Below are 23,670 nucleotides of genomic sequence, written 5' to 3'. Positions count from 1 at the left end.
CCTTTATGGTGGGAGAGTGAGTATTCTGTGATTTCTATTCTTTTAAATTTTTGAAGGTTTGTTTTATGGCTTAGAATGTGGTCTATGCTAGTGAATGTTCCATGTGAGTTTGAGAAAGAATGTTTATTTTGCTGTTGTTGGATGAAGTCTACAGATAGCCAGTATATGCAGTTGATGACAGTTTTGTTCAGTTCAGCTGAGGTCCTTATGATTTGTGGCCATCTGGTTCTGTTCATTTCTGATAGAGGTGTATTGAAGTTTCCAACTATAATAGTGGGCTTATCTTTTCTCCTTGCAGTTCTATCAGCTTTTTCTCCCATATTGATACTTTGGTTGTGGGTGAGTTTGCATCCAAATTGTTATGTCTTTTTGGGGAAATTGACCCCTTTATCATTATGTAATGTTCCTTTTTATTCCTGATAATTTATTTTGTTCTGAGGTTTCCTGTGTCTGAAATATAGCTAGTCTGTCTTTCTTTTAGTGTTAACATAGTATATCTTTCTCCAACCCTTAATTTTAATCTACACATCTTTACATTAAATTTTTTATTTTGGACAACATATAATTCAGCCTTTTTTGCTCCACTCTGACAGTCTCTGTCTTTTAATTGTTGTATTTAGATCACTGATGTTTAAAGTGATTATTGATCTATTTAGCGTAGTGTCTACCATAACTATTCTTGTTTTCTGTTTGTTACCCTTTTTTTCCTGATTTTGTCTTCCACACTTTTCTGCCTTTTGTGGTGGTTTTATCTGACCATTTTATATGATTCTTTTTTTCTTTTTCATCAAACTTATCAAATCTTTCTCTTTTTAAATTTCTTTTTATGGTTGCCTTAAAGTTTGTACTGTACATTTACAACTAATCCAATTTAACTTTCAGAGGATAGTATGCCATTTCACAGATAGTGTTAATCCTTATAATAACATAATAATTCAAATTCTTCCATTCTGTCCCTTGTATCTTTGTTGTCATTCATTTCACTTATACTCAGCAGATATTAATATATGCATAAGTGTATGTATCAAATATATTGTTGCTATTATTTTAAGCAAACTACTAGATCAATTAAGAATAACAAAAATAAAACTTTTAAAATTTTACCTACACTTATTACTTCTCCAGTGCCCTCTTTTATGTGGATCTGTATAACTTGCATCATTTTCCTTGTCTCTGAAGAACTCTTTTAACATGTCTTGTTGAGCAGATTTTCTAGCAACAGATTATCTCGTTTTATCTGATAAAGTCTGTATTTATCCTTCACTTTTCAGGGACAATTTTGCAGGGTACACAATTCCAGATTTTTTTTTTATTATTATCTCATAATATGTATCTCAGCATAGAAATCTAACATGTTCTGTAGAAAAACATGGTAATGCCTACTTTTAGGAATTCATGTGTACTCTCCTCCAATCTTGTAGTTTAAAATGCCCATCGCCTTATTAAAGATTTTATATTAAAATTGTACAGCTGCTGTTAATCTTCTTTGATCCCTGAAATCTTTTTTTTTTTGAGACAGAGTCTCGCTCTGTCTCCCAGGCTGGAATGCAGTGGTGCAGTCTCTTTTCCTTGTAGGTCACTCCTAATACTTGTAATGCCATTTTCTACAAAGTTGTTCTATACTTCATGTTTTAGATTGTTATTAAAACAATATTTAATTAAAAAAATAAAATTCCATCCATGATTTATCAGTAAAAGTGTCCTTTTTTGTGGGCCTTTTCAATATTTATTCACGTGTACATTATTTTGCATAGTTACAATGATGATAATGGTTTCAATAATTTTATATCTTTTCTTCAAATAACATTTTATAAACATATATCTAGCTTGAGGCATAGTTTTTATTTAATTGTACCATACTCCCTTGTTGTACATTTAAAATGTTTTGGGTTTTGCACTTTCTGAAGAATGTTGCCTTATACATCTTCATGCATATTGTTTTTATTCCTTTGTATTACATGAAGTGCCCTGCTTTTACAAATAATCCATTGTTAAATATATAAGGCTGATTAATAAACTTTCGTGATATAAGAGTTTTTATTTCCAAGAGAGCTAAACATTTTGACATTGATAATTCTACCTTACCTTTACAGCTAGATTCTTCAATTATGTTATTTCAATATTATGTACTGGTCTTTGAATAGAATTCATGTAGACCATCCTGTGTCCAATAAATATCTAGCTAAGGATGGCAATTCATATCTTTTAAAATGTTTAATGTTTTTCATTTTATCACACTTGCATTCAGCTTATGAACCCTGTGCCTCTTATCACTGGTTTCAACACTTTTCATTTTCCTTTTTTTTTTAACAAAATAATTTGGGTAAAATTCAATGTTTTGTCATAGAAACACAATACAAATGATAAGAGCTACACACCTGAAACTGGTTTTGCATCTGGTAGATTCTCACTCTGCAATAAAGTATTCTTTTGTCAACTGATTTTTTTAAAGGTCTGATTCTAACTGTATTAGGCACATTACCATGTAATTTATGAAAGTGGAGTTTATAAAATAGACATGCATGAAAAATTGAGGACTAAATACGTAGTATTTTCTGATGATACATTTTTAGGAATAGGAATTGTAGAGCGTAAGGATGTTTATGACACTTAAGCATCAAATTGTTTCCTGAAAAGTACTATGTTAATTATGCTACAGTTTGCAAGTGTGCATTAATCTGTTTCTTTCTTTTCTCTGCTGCTATGGTATGGATGTTTGTGTCCCCTCCAAAATTCCTACTGAAACTTCAGCATCTTTGTAATGTCCATATCTCCAATAGTAAGAGGTGGGCCCTTTGAGAGTTGATTAGGTCATGAGGGCTCCACCATATAAATGGGACTAGTACTTTACAAAAGGGCTTGAGGGGCAAGTTTGGCTCTTCCACCATGTGAGAACATGGCCTTTGTCTGCTCAAGAGGACATAGCATTCATGGACCATCTTTGAGGCAGAGAACAGGTCCTCACCAGATACAGAACCTAACCTGCTGGTGTCTTGATCTTAGACTTTCTAGCTTCCAAAACTGTGGGAATTTTTTATTACATATAAATCATCCAGTCTGTGGTATTTTGTTACAGCAGCACAAATGGACTAAGATACTTGCTAAAATAATTATCTTATATACATGCATTATTTATTTCAAATGCCCATTTGAAGGCAACTGTTAGGTTGAAATAAGTTTATGGATGCTCCCTGACTTAATGACAGTTTGACTTAGGATTTTTCGACTTTCTGATGTGAGAAAGCTGTATGCATTCAGTAGAAACCATAACCCTGTCATGAGTTGAGAGACTTACAACTTAGGATGCATTTTCAATTCATGATATTTTTGACATAGAATGGATTTATCATGGCATAACCCCATCTTAAGTTGAGGAGCATCTGTACTAAGTTGTACATAGGCACTCATAGGGAATAATAGAATTGGGATACATTTTCAAAAGCTGTTTCACTTGAAAATGGTTGAAACAGAAATAATCCTCTGCTTAAATTCAGGATTGTCACAATCTTTGGCATTTAATAAAACATACACTATCCAAATATAGAGACATCATATGAAAATATAAACCAGGCCTGCCTTTTTAATGCTGATGCATCTCCCAATTTTTGCGTCATTCCTAATCACTCCCTTAAGTCAATGTCCTACTTAAATAGGAAGAATAACTTATTTGCTAATTTTTTTCTCATGCCTATCAGTAATATGGCTATTTGGTTGAAGTAAATCTGCAATTATATTATAGTTTTATGTTTTATTCATAGTAAGAAGCTTATTGCTATTATTTTGGGCTTGTGGTAACTTCTTTAAGTAGATTTAATCTCACAGTTTATCTATGTTAGGTTTTCTTTCCAAATAATATTTAATTTGTTGGCCCATAAATGGGTGAAATGTCTGTGAATCATTTTATTTTAAGAAGTTTATTAAATTTATTTAGTGTCTTCTAAGTCATGTTAAGTGGAGGCGTATTTACGAGTGTGTTTAAGACAGTCTTACCAGATCACTTGGTCTTATTCAATGTTTAAGCTTTATAGACGGTAAAATAAGATGCTCATGAGTTTCTGTTACAGAATATATACTAACCCCCCCACACACACAATACACAAAATAATGTGAAGTTTGTGGATGTATGGTCAGTGGAAGTTTATACCTGAACATGAGCCACCATGATTGCTTAGTCTAAAATGTAATGTACAGAAAACTGCCATGTGTGATTGTGATTAAATTTGTCTACAATATCTTTTGTGACTCACATTTCAGGAAAGAAGAGGTTTTTTTTTTCTTTCTTTTTTCTTTTTTTTTTTTTTTAACAGGAATCAAGTAAAAACCACAGAACCTCTATATTTATATTTGAGTCTGAATCAAACATTTTCACTTGGAAGAATTTTTTCCAAAGGAGGGGAAAACAACTGTTTCTGAATGCCTTTATTTTAGGTTAATTTTTTCAAAAGATTATCTTTGACACCTTTGCATTAAGTATCTAATGTATTAGTGGGACTCCATGGTTTGCATTTATTTCTTCAATTTGCTAAAAAAAAAAAAGTCTACTAAAATTTCAATTTTTAAAAAGCAATTAATAGAATATCTTAGATAAGCAAGATGTAATAAACTCTTCACTATTTTTGGATGAGGTCTACTGGTATAGATTTCAGTTAATTTTCCTAATGCCTTTTTAAATTCTGGAAAGCCATCTTGTTAACTAGAGCAATCAGGGTAAATGACCATATGTAACCTATGTTACCGTGAAAACAAAGCAATATTAACTTTTCCTTAACTAGTGGCTTTGTTTATAAGTAGGAATAATAGTGAAGCTGTATGGCCTGTTTTGTTTCTCCAATATTGCCTCACTAGGTATGATGAAAAGTAATTATTGCCTAATTACAGAGCCCTGCTGTGAAATGAACACAGCCTACATGTGTCATATGCCTTTAACCCAGTTTGTATACAAACCAATTAGTATACCAGTCTAAAGCTAGAGTTAATGATTGCACAACTCTTAATTTTAGATTGATCATTGACCTATATGTAAAAGCTCTTAGAAGAAAATACAGTAGAAGATCTTCTTGACCTGGATGTAGGCAATAATTTTGTGGTACACACAAAGCAATAGCCATAAAAGAAAAATCGATAAATTAGGGTTTATCTGATTGAAAACTTGAAAACTTCTGCTACTTGAAAGACATCATTAAGAAAGTGAAAAGGCAAGCCACAAACTTGGAAAAACATTCATGAAATATATATCTGACAAAGAGTTTATATCCAGAGTATATAAATCAGTAATGAAAAAAGAGAACTAAAAAAATATGAACAACAGGCTTAAAAGAAAAAATTTAGAGGCTGGGCTCAGTGGCTCACGCCTGTAATCCTAGCACTTTGGGAGGCCGAGGTGGGTGGATTGCCTGAGCTCAGGAGTTCAAGACCAGCCTGGGCAACACGGTGAAACCCTGTCTCTACTAAAATACAAAAATTAGCCAGGCGTGGTGGTGTGCACCTGTAATCCCAGCTACTCAGGAGGCTGAGACAGGAGAATAATTTGAATCCGGGAGGTGGAGGTTGCAGTGAGCCAAGATTGTGCCACTGCTCTCCAGCCTGGGTGACAGAGCAAGACTCCATCTCAAAAAAAAAAAAAAAAAAAAAAAAAAAAAAGAAAGAAAAAGAAAGAACTTAGAAAATATAAGAATGGCCAATAAGCACATGATAAAATACTTAACATTTTTAGTCATTATGGAAATTCAGTTTAAAACCATAATGAGAGAGAGACTTTTGTACATCCAGTAAAATAGCTAAAATTTAACAGACTGAAATCACCAAATGGTGAGTGTGTGAACTAATAGGAACTCTCATACATTACTGGTAGTACAACCATTTTGGAAAAAGATTTGACAGTTTTTTATAAATTTAATCATATACAGTCCTACTAAGTATGCAAAAGAAATAAAAATGTATATCAAAGAATGTCTGTGATTCCTTTATTCACAGTAGCCAATAACTGGAAGCAGTTCTAAATGTCTATCTTCAGGAGAATGGGTAAACAAATTATGGTATATTTATACAGAGGAATGCTGCTTAGTAATAAAAAGGAATTTTCTGATACATACAACTAACTTGTATGGATGAGTATTACAGATTTTTTGGCAGAGCGATGAAGCCTGTGTGTATGTATACATATATATATCTCATATGTGTATATATATATATATATCTCATATATATATCTCATATATATCTCATATATATCTCATCTATCTCATATATATCTCATATATATCTCTCATATATATGTATACGTGTATGCGTGTGATATATGGTCAGAGGAAAATATCAGAACACTTGTTGCTTTAGGGAAAGGGAATTTTTTGGGTAATGAAAATATTCTACATCATGATAAAGATGTGTATCACACAGCTAAGTGCATAGCTAAGATTGTTCAAGGTTGTATAGCTAAGATTTGTGTATTTTCATATATGTAAAATCTACCTAAAGAAAAAGACTTTTAAAATAATCATTATCAAGTAGGTAGTGGGTGGCATTACAGATGATAAAAGATTGGCAGAATATTGATAATTGTTGAAAGTGAGTGATAGGTGTAGAGAGTTGCATTATTCTATTTTGTTTACTATCTATATGTTTAAAGCATTCTGCAGTAAATGTTTAAGTGTGAAAAGACCAACCACAAACAAAAGAGGAATTACTACTGCCTGTGTATTCAGAGAACACATTGAATCCAGGAGGATGCGTTGTCATTCTCTAGGTGATAGACTGAGGAGTATTAAGAATGAAATGTTGAGAAAAGGCTATTTCAGGCATTCATGAAAATTCGTGACATATTTTACTTAGAACCACATTGTTATGTGTATGAAATGATGAGGAGTTTAGACATTATATAATAGACCAGAGTTTTTGAGTCTTTGTTTGCCAAGGATTCTTTGAAGATTTGAATTCACAGTGTCATTATACATAACTCTGAAAAAAATAATACAAGGGCAATTTTCTGAAAAGCCAATTTGCCGCTGTGAATGGCACATACTGTGTAATAAAACTGTTCTACATTTTTAGAGTGATCTGAAAAAGATTTGTGAACTCTGAAAGTTTCACATACCAAGAACAAAAATATACTTTCAACTTCTTGGTTTATCTTTCTTGTTCACTCAGAGGGCATGGATCTAGAATACCAAATGGAAAAATGAGTATGAGCTGGGAAGATAAACTCTTGAGTGAGTATTCTATATTCTCAGTAGATAACAATGAGAAAGTATATATGTTCATTTTAGATCAGAAACAAAAGACCGTTTTTGAAATAATTGATTATATTTTACAAGGGAACAGGGTTTTAAAGTATTTTATGATCAAATGTCAAAGTATGTTTGTTTGTTTGTTTGTTTTCATGAATGAAGAGAATAAGTGCCTAACTTGTCTCAGATTTTGGTATCAATTCTATAACTGTTTCCTATAAGAAGAAAGGCCTGTATAAAATAGTATTGAATATATGCAGGAGGCTTTTATGAGGTAACATTGTTTATGTGTCTGTATATGGATTGTATGTTATGACGGCTCACAGCTAAAAAGGTTTCTAGTATCCTGTATCTGTTAAAGTTGGAAGGAGAAGGAAGTAGGATGTTCTCTAATTTTTTAAAATAGAAATCTGATGGTTTTAATTTTTTTCTTCCAAGTTCTAGTTTAATGAATTATCTGTTATGATCTAGGTCTCTAATTCTTCTCCCTTAATAGTTAATTAGGATAATCCAGAAAAGGAGTCCTAGGCAGAAAAAAAAAAAAAAAAAGAGTTAAGCAACATTTCTTAGTCTAGGATATATTCCATTTTTCTTGTCAGAGCTATAATTTGCTGCCCTCGACCTCTTTTCTAAGCTTTAAACTAATATTTCAACAGACTTCTGAACAGCATACTAAAAATTAATATTCCATTGGCATCTGTAATAAAAGCAAATAAAAGAGGCTATATAGAGCAAAGTGGTTTGTAATTTTTTACTTATTCATTCATTCATGCATGCATGAATGCCTATGTTTGTTTATTCCATAAATACACTGAGAGCCTCTAGAGGGTAAACTTCTGTAAGGTCTAATGGAAGCAACAGATGGATGACAGGCAACAGAATGTTTGATAGTACTTAATGACAATAGAAAGAAAACCTAATGTAATGATGAAAAAAAGAAAAATGAGACTAGCAGTAGAGCCATTAGCACTGAGACTTAGACGTGTGGTGCCACTATTAGCATGTACTCTTGACAGTGTTTCTCAAGCTAACTGGGATGACAGAACATTTTTTAAAAATCTCTCGGGTTTATACTTGTACAAAATAGAATAAAAATTATTAGACAAATGAAATGGAAAATAAATACAAAGTACAACCCTGATGTTTTGTTGTTAGGTCCAATAGTTATAAAAATTAATAAATGTTTATAAAACTTGCTAAACACAAACTATAAATTTCTATACTGTGGTAACAATAGTTTGCAGAACCTGTTTACTGGTTTTTGACTATACTATTTCTATATCCCTAAGCCCTTCAGTGAAGGGGAATGGTGATAGCATCATTGGTCACAGGCCTCTAGGAATAGCATAGCCCTATTTCTATAGGGTTATTTAACAAACTGAATGATAGCACAGTAAATTCACTTAATGTACCCCTGATGGAATTGTTGTGCTAAAGAATTTATTCGTTATAGAAGTCTGCCCATCAGCAACAAATTAAATTATATGTGATGAAACCTATTGAGGTGGAGAAGAATGGCATTCATTTACAAAAATTTTCTATCACAATTTTTAAATGCTGAAATTTGTCTTAGGGGCATAGTTAACGATAATTTAGAAATTTATTTTCCACTGAACAATTCGTATTTCAATTGTGATGGGTAAGATTATATGAATGTAATATTTGTGAAAAATAATCACAAAATAAAACTTGGGTAGCCAGCTAGCCAAGAGAGATTGCATTTGGAGAATAGTACCAATATAAGTCCCGTGGAGGTACTTCCTCTGCCATTTTAAGATGGAATACTCTGCAGCCATTAAAAAGACAAGATCACGTGTTTGTGGGAACATGGATGGAGCTGGAGGCTATTACCTTTAGCAAACTAATGCAGGAATAGAACACCAAATACAACACGTTCTCACAAGTGAGAGCTAATTGATAAGAACTCATGAATACAAAGAAGGGAACAACAGACACTGGGGTCTACTTGAGAGTGGAGGGTATGAGGAGGGAGAGGAGCAATAAAGATAACTCTTGGGTACTGGGCTTAGTACTTTGGTGATGAAATAATCTGTACAACAAACCCACGTGACACAAGTTCAACTATGTAACAAACCTTCACATATACTCCTGAACCTAAAATAAAAGTTTTTCTTAAATATTTTTTTTTTAAAGCAGTTCCTTCTGCTCAATCATGGGAGGATAGAAAGATTAGAAATTTATTAAAACAATAGAAGCATTTCAGCAGAGAATATCCTGCACCAACACCTTTTCTTTTTCTTTCTCACTTCTATATTAGCTAAACTATACCTTTTCTCCTTCTGATGTTTTGACCTAGTGTCATCTTAAAGAAATTTAAAATGTTAGTCTTAGTTATATATCAGTTTGTTTAAATCTATTTTCAAAGGAATGCTATCTAACACTTATATTTATTATTGGCATGTACTGTTTTAGGAACTAATATCAAATGAGTGATAATTTAGTTGACATTTGACTATTCAATCCTCCTAACAGCATATTATGATGGGTATTAGAATTATTTGGGATGGTTGGATAACTTGCCAAGGGTTCAGAGCTGGATTTGGTGAATTAAAACACTAATCTATCCTCCCTCTTAGTCTCCCTCCCCCACAAAAAACCCCAGATCAGTAAAATGACACATAAAGGGACCGAAACAAAACCAACAAGCAAAAAAGCTAACTAGGACAAATAAATATGAAAGGAGATAACAGGTGTACAATTATCAACTAATTTAGCAGAGAAGAGCAAGTTGTAATCTTAGCTTATTGAGGTGAAACCCATGAAGAAGCTGGTTTGTCCTGCAAAACCCTAGAAAGCCGTGGGAAATACAAGCACTAGGTGCTGTGTAGCTCTGAAAACAAGAGGAATGGTTGAAAGTCCATATGACTAGCAGTTGTGTTCTCAAGTCCTCTTGTACACTGTCTCAGTCAGCTCAGGCTGCCATTAAAAAGCACCCACCATAGACTGGCTTAAACAACAGGAATTTATATTTACAGTTCTGGAGGCTAGAAAGTCCAAGATCAAGGTTTCTGCTGAGTAGGCCTCTTCTTTTGGCTTGTAGGTAGCCACAGTCTTGGCTGTGTGCTCACATAGAGAGAATACACGAGTGCTCTTTTCCCCATCCTCAGGACTTTGTCTAACCCCAGTTACCTCCTAAAGGCCCCATCTCCAACTGCTATCACATTGGAGATTAGGGCTTTGGCATATAAATTTGTGGGGGAGGAAGGTAAAAAATATTTATTCCTTAACACACATCATACTTAACTAGGGGATTTATTGTACATCCTAGCAGAACACGAGAGAAATCAAAGCAGATAATCTCTGAACTCATAAAGGGCAAGAGCAAGGCATGGGACTAAAAACAAGGAGATTAAACCAAAGACCATTACTGAGCAGTGAGGTCTCCACTATGCCTCTTAACACATTGCTCCTAGAATGCTGAAAGTTTGGCTCATAGCAGCACTTAAGAGACTGCAGAATTTTTTTCTAAGCAAAAAGACTGGCTCAAGAGAAAATGTTCATAGAACTAACATTGGGGAATCTCCACAACCATGAAAAATCAGTTCAATACCTTTTGTGGCTATTGTGAAGCTTACTCACATACACAGAATTTCCTTTCAGCATTTTTCTGTTTGAGGTTTTAATATAAATGAACATAAAATTGTTACCAAACAAAAACATCTCAAATGAAAAAGTTACTGACTCAAAGGAACAAATAAAAAGAAACTTCAAGGAAACAGAGACACTGTAGAAGTAGGGAGAGCCCTCCCCTTCAAAAAACTATATTTATATAATTTTTTGTAGTTTTAATATAAATACAGTTTTATGAAGGTGAGAGGTCCTCCTACTTCAAGTGATCCTCCCAACTTAGCCTCCCAAGTAGCTGGGACTACAGGCTCATGCCACTATGCCCAACTAATTGTTGTATTTTTTTGTAGAGACCAGGGTTTTATCCTGTTGCCCAGGCTGGTCTCTAACTCCTGGACTCAAGTGATCCATCCATCTTGGCCTCCCAAAGTGCTGGGTTTACATATGTGAGCCACCTTCTGCGGCCTCAAAAAACTATAATTATGATTTATAAGAGAGAGAAAAGAACCAAATAACTGCAACAAAAATGTCCACTTCAGAAAGGGAGAATGATGAAATAAATAACTGATTGGTCAGTAGCAGATACAAAGTATTTCTGGACAAAAAGAGCAAGGGTTCCTTTCTCCAAGAGTGGAACAATTTCATTGATTAGGTGCTCTGGCAGTCCATGATTGTTTTCTGTAGGGGAGTCTCCTTTGCCCGTTGTCCTGTTATTGTTAGAAAAGGTGTAATTTGGTATTTTTGCTAGAGTACAGTTTGAGAGTATGCATTAAAATATACAACTTGCTCAACCTTCAGCCTGTTAATATGGTTTCTAGGAATTTCTCATAAGGCTATAATTGTACAATTTCACAAAGATGCATGCATAAAAATAAACATTTTTTAAAGTGAAAAATTGGAAACAACATAAAAGTCTATAAAAAGGAGAATGGTAAAATATATATTAAATTTAACAAAACAAAAAGAATAATGCTATACTATTGAGTTCCAAAAGGTTACAGAATACTATTTATGTATAAATTCATTATATAAAATATTTAATAAACAGCTCTCCAGAAGGATGTTTGCCTAAGTGCTATCAGTGATTTTCTTTGGGTAATGGGATATTGGGAAATTTTCACTTCTTTATATTTTTTATAATGAGCATATATCAGTCTTACAAAAATCAAAATACATTGTATTGAAACACATGGGTTTTGAGTAGCCTCTTGTGAATTATTTGTTTGCTTTACAAATTATCTGTGTTTAATTTTAAGATCTAAATTTTGGCTGGGCACGGCGGCTTATCCTGTAATCCCAGCACTTTGGGAAGCTAAGGTGGGAGGATCACATGAAGCCATGAGTTCAAGTCCAGTCTGGGCAACATAGAGGATGAAGGAAGGAAGGAATGAATGAATAAAGAAGAATGGGAAGGGAAGGGCAGGGCAGGGCAGGGGAGGGGAGGGGAGGGAAGGGCAAGGCAGGGCAGGGCAGGGGAGGGGAGGGGAGGAAAGGGAAGGGGAGGGGAGGGGAGGAAAGGGAAGGGGAGGGGAGGGGAGGAAAGGGAAGGGGAGGGGAGGGGAGGGAAAGAGAGGAAAGGGGAGGGGAGGGGAAATTTTCCCCTTGCCATTAAGTATCTTTCTGAATCATTTGTCCTAATACCAATTGCAATTTGTTCAGGAAACATCTTATTTTAATAATAGTAGTAGTCTGAAATGACAAAATCGGAAGCATAGATTACTCTTATTCTGTTACAGCCAAATGGAAATGAGGCCTTACTTGACATACGGATTACATTATGTAGCTTTTAATTACTATAGGTAATAATGAGGTATAATGTACTGGGCTGCTTTCAGTATTAGATAATTACTACTACTGATAATGATTATATAGGGTAGGATTATTGTTGAAATAAAGACCTAGTAACTTACCTAGCCTCTCTAAGTCTCAGCTGACTCATCTGAAAATGAGAAGAATGTGAAGGAATTCGGCAGTTTGTTGTGAGAGTTTAATGTGGTACTACTACATATAAAGCACTTTCAACAGTGCCTGGAACCTCAGAAGTGCTATTATTATCTATAAGTATGAGAAAAGCCAGTAACCCAGTTGTATTTTCTCAAGTGAATCTGCGATTTTACTTAGGATATATTTTATGTAGGATGCTTCTTTCAAACAGTAATTTCAGGTTTGTTCTTACACAAACAAGCTCAAAAATTGTCTTCTATTGTAGGATACTGTCAGAATTAAGAAATGACATTCAGGAATCAATTTTATAAACATTACATTGTCATTTTAGCTAATGTACCCTCTTCAAATTTAGTTTTTATTGGACCACTTAGGAATTACTTAGTGATTTCTGTTAGTTTGACTTCTAACATTACCAGTTCTTTTTAAGGAACATTTGTTTTCTAAGTTATTAATAACTCCAAAAACTTTATTCTGTATTTTAATTCTAAACATTTTTGTTTTATTTGTGTTATGTTTACCTCTTCCCAAGCCTAAATTGAATATTTTCGGTCTCATACAGTTTTTAAGTCTAATTATTTGCCTGGTATAATATCTTTGCATATTTTCTCATATGTATATTTCAAATAGGGTTAGGTATTGTTTCTGATCCTATGAGATTCTGCGTGCATCTAGATTTACAGAGAATATAAAATTAAAATCTCAGTTATTAATACTTATACGTTAATTATGTGGTAAGTCTACTCATTTGTTAATTAGCTGCCTTACATAATTTCATACAGTACCCATAATTTCTCAGAGTCATGTAATGATTTGTATCACAGTTTGGATTTGTTTTTAAGGAAAAACACATCTTTCATGTGATTTTACTTAGTCTCTTGAAAAACACAGATGAAAAGTAACATAATTAAAAGCAGGAATAACACATTATCTTAAGTAGACATGGACTGTTTGGTCACTTACTCTCAATATAGACTGTCTCCCTAAAAATGTTTTAAATAAGAACAACTTTAAAAGACACAAATCTATTTTAAAATATTGGATATCCAATGAGTTTATATTTAAAGGAGGCTTGGATATAAATAGCATTCCAAATCTGAGAAAATATCTTACTTGCCTTTAATAACTGAATGAAAAATATATGAGTAGCAATACATATTTTTTAGTTTTGTTTCCACATCAGTGCACTGTTCTGGAACAGTATTTGGCTCATCGTTATTGGAGATACTGAGGCTGCAGAAGTTGAATATTCTCAGAAAGGTCTATTGAAACATCAAGTGCTTGGTCCATGGTAACTGGTTGATAGTTATGTGAGCTTTTTCTGTAGCACATCAAAATAAAAATAGATACATTAACTTTATACACATTTATATTACCTGTTACATAATATTTCTTGGACTCATTTCATAGATTTAGTTTTTGAATCTGTGGTAAAATCTTGAGGTGACAACAATTAATAAATCTTTCAATTTTTTTTAACAATGCCTTACTAGGAACACAAATAATCTATGATGATAGTTGTTCATCAAGCAGATATTTTATATTTCTCAGTTATCATCTAATTGCTTCATTGCTTCTGTTGCTGCAAGCTAATAATAATCATTTTAGTGAGTAATTTTTCCAAATTTAATTTTGGAAAAGACATCATTTTCTGATTAATTTTTCAATTTTGAGTGGTTGTTCTTAAGTTAGATTTCTTGTCATATACTCTGTTGAACTTGGGGCTAAGAAATGTATCTTGGCTGATTGTAGAAAGGTGAATTTAGTGTTTTTTTTCTCCTGAACCTTCGTTTTAGGTAACTTCTCATTTTTTCCTTTCGTAACTACTTCAATTTTCTGGACAAATGAATTCTACCAGCTACTCTCCTTGTTGACAGATCATCTGTCTCAGAGCCATAATATAATTTGCTTATCATTCCTTGTAGCATCAGAGGCTCCTTGAAATGCTAGATACAGAGAAGGAACTGTTAAAAGAAAAAATAAAGGAAGCTTTGATTCAGCAATCTCAAGAACAGAAGGTAATACTTTAACTGTGCTCAGAGTGTAGAAAGAATGTGTTCTGTTACCTCAAATAATACATTTAATGTCTTTCCAACTGTCTTATCATTTGACAGGAAATATTGGAAAAGTGTTTGGAGGAAGAAAGGCAAAGAAATAAAGAGGCATTAGTATCCGCTGCAAAGGTATTTCCATCTGTAATAGTGGGTTGCTTGTAAGTAAGTGGAATTAAAAAATGGAATATATTAATAGTATTCTCAGTCTTTTATATAATGTTTCATTCCACAAAAATCATTTTTATTTCTTTTATTTACTTTTAAACTTAAGATATGACTACTTATATTCTTATTAAATTCACATCACACAAGATAATGGTAGCATTGAAATGCTTTACAATGTAGGTTATTAGTTACTTGTTATAAAGAACATATATGTTGCAACACTAATATCCACCTGCTATTTGTTGCATCTAATTAGAGGTTGTGTGTGCATCTGTGTATCAAGGTAAGTAATTTTTAAAGCCAAGTTTAAAATAACTCATCTAAATCATGTATTCATAGATATAAAATATACACACACCAACAAATACACTTTTAACACTTACTTTTGAGTTTTAGATTTAAAATTAAATTTAGCAAACAAATATTGAATGTCTCATATCTGTGTATCACTATGCCAGGGTTAAATTCAAGGGTGACTATGATTTTGTCTTTTTCTTAAATAATTTGTAATCAGATAAGAAAAATACTATTTATATACCAAGAGGGCAAGGAGGAATGCACTAAATTATTATGAGTATGTACATCATATATCTATGTCATAGAAGTTTTTTTTAAGCAATAATTTACTTTTGAATTGAGCCTGAAAGGTTGGCTGGCATTCTGAACAGAGTTTGAATTTTATTCCATAGGATAAGGGAGACATATTGACATTTTAAAAACATGTTTGTGATCTAATGGTAATTGACATTAAGTTTTGGGAAAGTAGAGGCAACAAAAGCTAGAGGCAGGGAAAGAATTCATAGAATGCATCAAAAGTCTGGCTAAGAGATACTGAGTGGTAGAAACAGACCAGTAGTAGTAGTTTGGAAAGGAAAGAAATAGGCAAATTCTAGAAATATGGAGAAGATGGAGTCAACATATATGTTTGATGTGAATAATATAAAAGGTGGACAAGTTGTATACTGCTAGAGTATGGATTTAAGAACAAAATGGAAAGTAGCCCTCTTTCTTTGGAATAGAGTTTGAGGTGATTTAAAGCAAAAAGTTGAATTTTAGAAAATTTGTATTTGTTTTCCAATATGTATGTTCCTGATGAGATTTATGGTAACATTAACAAATGTGATTTTTAAATTATGATATACAGAAATGTGTCAGCATCTGGAGAAGACATGTAACTCAGTGAATCAATATTTTTCACATAAAAATGTTAAAAATTATGCATCGATAAATGATTCATTCAGATTGCAAGAAAGGACTGTAATATAATAGCATGAAAATTTCATTTGACATAATTTTATTTTCATTATGACACCTAACCTTTAAGAACTAGTCCTTGTCAAGTTCTGATGTGAAATCATCAAGAATATCCACAATTATCTAAACTGGCTACTAAATACTCAGTTTTTCCTACTACCTATCTGTGTGAGACTGGGTTTTCTTTATATACTTCAACTAAAAAACATCATTACAGATTTAACACAGAAGGGAGAAATAAGAATTAATTTAGCTGTCTTCTGTTAAGTCAGATATTAAAGAGATTTACAGACACATACAGTAGCATTTTCCTTTTTTAATTTTAGAAAGTAGTTTTTTTCATAAAACATATTATTTGTTAATATCAATGCAGTCAATTATATTAATTTTAAATGAATTAATAATTTTATTTTTTCTTGAATTTCTAGTATGTATTAATACATATGATCAACATAAACAAAATCTCTTTGATATCCTCAATAATTTTAAGATTGTAAAGGGATCTTTAGACCATATAGTTTGAAATCTGCTACTTCACCCTAAGGCCTGATTTCTTTGAAGATTAGAAATGCCGTGGAAATTAAGTAGGAATATTTGTATAAAAAAGAATAATAGATTTTATTTTATAGCAGTTATTTACTATGCATAAAAACAGCAATGTTAGAACTAAACACTATAGGATCAAAGTTTTTTATCTTTTAGGTTAACCAAGTCTGTTACTCAAGAAATTATTATGCAGTCTGTCTTTCAAATTTGTTCTGGTCTTTATTTATTTTGAAGCTTGAAAAAGAAGCAATGAAGGATGCAGTTTTAAAAGTCGTAGAAGAAGAAAGAAAAATTTCGGAAAAAGCGCATGCTGAAGAAAGGGAATTATGGAAGACGGAACATGCAAAAGATCAAGAAAAAGTATCTCAGGAAATTCAAAAAGCTATACAAGAACAAAGAAAAATAAGTCAGGTTAGTAATATTAACTGTTAGTAAATATTTACTTTTTTTCTCATTTTTCTCAAAATGAAGTACCCTTACTCTATCTTTTATCTTACTTAAAACAACCTTAGTAGATATTTATGACTTTTTAATTTTTAATTTTCATTTTGATGTTTATATTTTGAATTAATCATTTTTAATATTTTAATGTGCTTTCATCATTCTGATATTGAAAACTTAGTAACTGACCATTTTACCCTTTTACTTTATTTTCTAAAAGGTCAAAACAAAATTTATGTTTAGTCATTGCAAATACATTAACCTTTCTGTGTTGTTTTTCCTTTTCTCATACATAGAGACACATACGCACACATGCACACAGACTCAATCAATACAAAATAATATATTTGTGTAGAAAACAATTTGATTCAATTAATTTATAATTCTAATTTATAAATCTCTATACCTATAGTCGGTAACAATAATTAATAAAACCTCACAAATATTCCCTATAGTCTCATAAAGATACATAATGATCAACATTAGGCATGTAGGCATGGCCTACATGCAGAATAACTTTTGATTGTTTATCTGACAATTAAAAACACTACCTTAGTTTGTTTTTCTGTAATTGAATTTGCACGGTTCTATTTTACTTGAATTAGTCTTTTTATATATATATAGGCAGAAGTACTTAAATAAATCTTCCCTTAAGTATCAAAAGCAAAAGAATAACATTCATAGAAGTCTAACATGTTCAAATTGTTAAATATACTACAATTGTTCATTCACATTATAAATGCAGCTAAAATGACTAACCTTTCAGATCAACCCAGATTTTTTTTATGACTCGTTAATCTTAATGAAGCCTTAAAAAGCTCAAAGGTTTTAATATCCAAGATAAAAGTTATATTTTTAAAAGATGTCACTTGTTTATTCTCAGGAACACACAGTTACCCATTTATTACAAAAATTAAACAGATCTGTAGGTAGCATCTATGTTAAAATAACTGTAGTACAGTAGCAGATCTTTTTTTCTTGCGTTTTTTCACTAAAGCAATATTACCTTCTAATTCTTACCGTAACCTATCAATAAATATATATTGAGTACCTATTGCATATAAAATGTTTGTCACTTCAGTTGGTTGGAATTTCATGCCAGTAAGGTCAAGTTCACTGGCTAAGTTCTTATTCGGGAGAGTTTATTTAAATTTGTTTTATGACCCCAAACATTCCTGTAACCTCACATAGATGTGGGCCATTCATCACTTGAATTGGGTAAGAAGGCATGAAAAAAATCAGCACATATTCGTCATCCTAATGGAAAAATATATATTTTAAAGAGCACACTTCTCTGCTGATTTATCAAGAGTCTACGAGAAACATGCAGTATATGATACACTACTTTGAAATTTGTCTTCTATAGGTTCAGAATATGGTGAAGACAATCTAAACATGTCTTGAATAAATTATATTAATTTCCTTACAGATGTTTGCACGTTTTGCTAGAAGTCTCTGCCAAGTTAAATTATATATCTCTGTATCATTTGGGTGGATTTCAGGACATTTATTTCTTTGTTTGGAATGTTATTCCTTATTTATTTTTCTTGACTCTATATGTTGGTTTCTATGCATTAGAAATAACAGCTACCTCTCACAGTCTTCATTGACTGGCCTTGTACTGGTGAAGAACCACACCAATCAACCTAATCAGAGATTTTGTGGGCCTCTCAAACCTTTATGCTAATCCAAACTGCTGTGTTTGTTGTTGGCACCCCATAGCTGTCTATAGCACATGGTGTTCCAATGCTTGCAGATAGGTGAGACAGAAGCCAGTCTCCCAGGAACCCCTGGAAAAATTAGAACTTTGGACATGTAGTCCAACTCTTTCCCTCCCTAGGGAGAGGCTGCAGTCTGAGGTTTTTTTGCACTCTTTCTTGGACTGAGCAGGAGGGTAGGCTATAGCAACTGTTTGCTTGTTAATTTAAGCTGCTATCTTTGTTCTCACAGGCCCCCAGGCATCAGTAGTATGCCAGGTCCTGTTACTGCTCTGAGATAGGTAAGACAGAAGCGAGTAACCTGGGCAGTTTCTAGAAAGGTTGGTTGGACATGTAATCCAACTTTCTTCCCACCAGAGAAGTTGAGAGCTGTGGGTTTCCTTTGATCGTATGGCACTGTACTGGGGATAGGGATTGTGGTGAGAGTTAGGTCTTGAGTTTTCCTACCAGTTTCAGTATAGCCGGTTTCATGCTTGCCCAGGGTGAAGGACCCTTTCAATTTGTGTCTGGATTTCCCACAAAGGGTATTTGTGCATGCGTCGTTGTAAATTGAGTGTTTCCATGGAAGGACAGAGGATCCAGGGTTTTCCTTTTTCACCTCTTGTTGACATCATCTGGTATTTTAATATTTTTCTAACTTCCCAAGGTAAAGGAAAAAGTAAATGAATAATGTATCTGATTATAATCATTCAAAAAAATGAAAATTATGCTAGTTGTAAAATACCAGCTACAAGAAAAATAGGCATGTAGAAAACATGCAGTAAATATCCCTGAAGAGTATGCTTCCCAGAAGATGCTTTTTATGACTTAATTGTATTTGTTGTCCAAAATTTTCAAATAAGTTTATAGATATCATTTATTAATTAATCATATTAGTTTCCCAGGAAAAGCCAATTGGAAAAACTAATATATTACTACAGATTGGTTTGTATAAAGTCCCATGAGCTTAATTAATTACCCTAAATTAGTTTCATTGCAAGACTAGAAGTATAATTTATAAATAGACTTTACCCCTGGGCTACTAGTGATAGGAATCTGAAATACTGCCTCTTCATTCTGTACATACCCTGGAGGATTTTAACTATGAGTTTCACATTTATAATTAATGTCCTTGTTACTTCTTTTAGGGAAAATCCCTCAAATAAAGGGCATTACAAATTGTAAGCTGACAGATCATTATCTGATAACAATAAGGGAAACAATAATAGTTCCCCATGTTCAAGTTTCATTAAGTTGCCTTTATTCTAAGCAAATATATTAAGTTAGTTTAGCTAAAAAGGTATTTTTATGTTTTTTTTTTCTTTGTAGCTTTGCCTGCAGAAAATAATAGCAGTAAGATAATAGCAGAACTGGTGGTGGTGGAGATGGCAATAATTAACAATATTGACTATCATTAATTCAATTCTAAGTGCTGAGCACTTTTCTAATTTTTTTAGATGTTTTATGTCAATTCCTCACAATGACCTTATGAAGTAGGTACTATTATTATCCCCATTGTTACAGATGGGGAGACTAAAGCTTACAGAGATTATGTAACTTGTTTTAGGCCATGTGACTTTTTAGAGGAGTCAACAGTCAGTATTCAAATTCAGGCAGTCTAACTCCTGAGGCCTTGTATTTTGCCACTACTCTATTCCATCTCCCTGTGTTCTCATCTTAGTATAAAGTACAGATTTATGTCATTTATCATTTAATGTTTGAAATGATCCTAGGAAACTGATAGATAAGTTCTATAGGCAAAACTTTAAGAAGGTGTTATTTTTATGTATTGTCCATTCTGTAACATTTATGGCGCCTCTGCCATGTTTTGGCACTGTTACACGTTTCTGACACACAACATTAAGCAAGATAGTCAAGGCCCCTGTGCTTTCACAGAGCTTACATTCAAGTTGGAAAAGAGCTATGATAAGCAAGATCATGCCGTGTGGTGCTGTGGGCTAGGAAGAAAAAATTGGGGGTTATATATTTAGCTGATAATGGTTGTAGGGGATTTCTTTAGACAATATAGTTAGGAAAGAAGCCAAACTCAGTAAATTTTCATTTCATATAATTCAATTTATATGAAATTCTAGGGAAGACAAAAGTGATATGAGAGAAGACACATCAGTAGTTACAATAACTGAGGGCAGGGGAATTTTTTGAGGGCGATGATAATGTTTTATGTCTTGATTGTGATAGCGCTTATATTTGACAAAACTTATCAAATTACACACTTAATATTTGTGAAAATTATATGTAAGTAATACCTTAATAGAGCTGATTTTTTAAAAACAAATGACTATCAGAATAACTGACTGGATGGATGGTGATTTTGGATGTAATTTCATTTACTGAGGAGAGAAAAGGTTAAGTTTCATGGGGTTAAAAAATCTAATTTGTGTGTATTAAATGTGTGATGCTTATTCATGAGCCTAGAGGAAATGTTGAGTAGGCAGTTAGAAATATAGAAGTGGAATTCAGGGGAGTTGTCAGGCCTGGAGATAGAAATTTTGGATTAATAAGCATATAGTTGTTATTTAAAGCCAAATAAATAAAAAGGAAATAATTTCTAGATAGGGTTCTATGACATTCTTTTATGGATTGTGTCCATCTTCTACCTAGAAAGAATATGGCCACTTTAGATTAACTGTGTAATACTGTAAATAGTTTCACACGTAACAGTTGTACTTCAGATGAAATAATGAAAGTGTTAAAGTTATTGGTGCTGTCTGTGTCACCCTGTAACCCATGATTGAGTAGCCAGGCATTCATCCAGACTTTCTAGGAAGCTCAGGTCACCACTGTGAACAACAGCTTCTGCCACTTTCTGCTGAGCCCCAGACTAGATGCAGAGGCCAGTGCTCATTCTGTCTTTTGGGTGTTTGGCAGCTAGTTGGGATACATAGACCTGAAGAGCCTCTCTCCAGGGACCTACAAACTGTTTTGAGTATTAACTGAAGGGACTGACTTTTTAAAAGCTTGGAAGCCGTTTTTGAATTCTAAGGTTTAGGTCACTTCACAGCACTCAAATGTTCTTTTAAAGAAAACTAAAAAGCAACCATAATTAATAGCAGTTAATATCTTTCTTTGTCTACTAAGTCACAGTGGAAATTAGGAAATGATCTAGTATGGCAACACAAAAACATTGTGCAACTTAAGCCACCTCAATTATTCCTGAGAAATGTAAAGGGAAAAATCAGCTTCTGCTTTAGAATTTACCTCCAGATTTCCTCTCTGCTAGTACTGGCATTTACTGAGGAGATAAATGTTAAACTATGACAGAAAACCGAGTACCTAAGGATTGTGGTAGATAATTCTCAGAATTTACTTGAGAGATGTTTTCCTTTGGCCTTGATCGTAAGTTAAGACTAAGTCTTAGTGTTGATTGTAGATTGTACTTTTTTTCTGAGATAATAAGAGGAAAATTTATGACCCTGGCTTATTGATTTTCATATTAAATTAATTCTGGGTCACTTAAAAGTCTTTGTTAAGTAAAGGAAAAGACGTTTGTTATTGACACCAAAGTAGGCAAAAAGAGGATAGTCATTAATTTTGCTGTTCTAGCAAAGTCCTGTAAAAGAACTCCAGTGCACACAGACACTCAAACTATGTCTGACGTTGGAAGCTCTTCATAATAGTTTATAACCACAGCCACTGTAATTAGGGGTTATGTTTTCCCGAGAAGCCACAGACATTACAATCAGTGGTTAAATTTTCCTTAAGAAATTTAGTACTGCCACCTGACCCTTCTTTTAAAAAAGGAAATAGCATTTCTATTTTAGCTTAGCAGGCTATTTTCACAACCCTGAAATTTTTCTGTGCTGACTTCTTTAGTTTTGATTCATTCATTCATTTTAAATTTTTTATTTACAATACTTTGATAATAACCTAGATAATAAAATCATAATGACATTTTAAATTATCAAATGTATCATATCTATAGAGAAATTATACCTTTTCATCTTAAGTCCTTTTTTCCTTCTATTATATTTTTTTCAGTTATAGTCATTCAGTGAGATGTCTATAATACAACATCTGCCAAGTTCTTCAGTCCAGAGAATGAGAATTCATCCTAGATTTTCCCTTTTGTCCTCATTTGCACACCTTTTTTTTTTTTTTTTTTAAGATGGAGTCTCACTCTGTCGCCCAGGCTGGAGTGCAGTGGTGCTATCTTAGCTCACTGCAACCTCCCCCTCCTGGTTTCAAGCAATTCTTCTGCCTCAGCCTCCCGAATAGCTGCAACTACAGGTGCACACCACCACACCTGGCTAATTTTTGTATTTTTAGTAGAGATGGGGTCTCACCATATTGGCCAGACTCAAATTACTGGTCTCAAACTACTGACCTTGTAATCCACCCACCTCACATCTTTTTAATTATCAGAACCTTTCCATTTTACCTGAAAAATAATCCTTAAACATATACACTTACTTCAAACCTGTTATCTTTGTCTCAATATTCTTACTGCTTACCTTGACCTCCTATGTAGACTTCTTTACCTCCAGTTTTGTGCCTTTTCAACTTGGAGCGAAAAATGGATATCATTCTCCCACTTTAAATTCTTCCAGTGCCTCCCTGTAGCCTATAAGATAAAAGATAAGATAAAAGTTCAAACTACTTAGCATAAAATATACATCTTTCATTGACCTGGTCTTTACCTGTCTAGCTCGTCTGCTGCTGCTCTGTTTCACACTTCATGCTTTTAGAACCAAATGGCTGGTACACATAGTGGGCTATTTTATGGTCTTGGGCCTT

General features: G+C 33.1%; 1 protein-coding gene across 5 annotated transcripts in view; it reads left to right on the top strand.

Moving 5' to 3' along the window:
- Nucleotides 1–23,670, top strand: part of CCDC91 (coiled-coil domain containing 91) — a 363,679-nt gene that overhangs the window by 249,012 nt on the left and 90,997 nt on the right. For all 5 annotated transcript variants that reach the window (XM_063694095.1, XM_019039364.3, XM_019039366.3 and 2 more), the window contains 3 exons: nucleotides 14,684–14,776; nucleotides 14,873–14,941; nucleotides 17,012–17,188. In XM_063694095.1, coding sequence (XP_063550165.1) covers nucleotides 14,684–14,776; nucleotides 14,873–14,941; nucleotides 17,012–17,188 — 339 coding nt within the window. The remainder of the gene's footprint in view (nucleotides 1–14,683; nucleotides 14,777–14,872; nucleotides 14,942–17,011; nucleotides 17,189–23,670) is intronic.

The sequence above is a fragment of the Gorilla gorilla genome, chromosome 10, assembly GCF_029281585.2.
Source record: "Gorilla gorilla gorilla isolate KB3781 chromosome 10, NHGRI_mGorGor1-v2.1_pri, whole genome shotgun sequence".
Lineage (NCBI taxonomy): Eukaryota > Metazoa > Chordata > Mammalia > Primates > Hominidae > Gorilla > Gorilla gorilla.
Note: the sequence above shows the minus strand (reverse complement) of the source record. Positions and strands in the feature narration are given on the sequence as shown.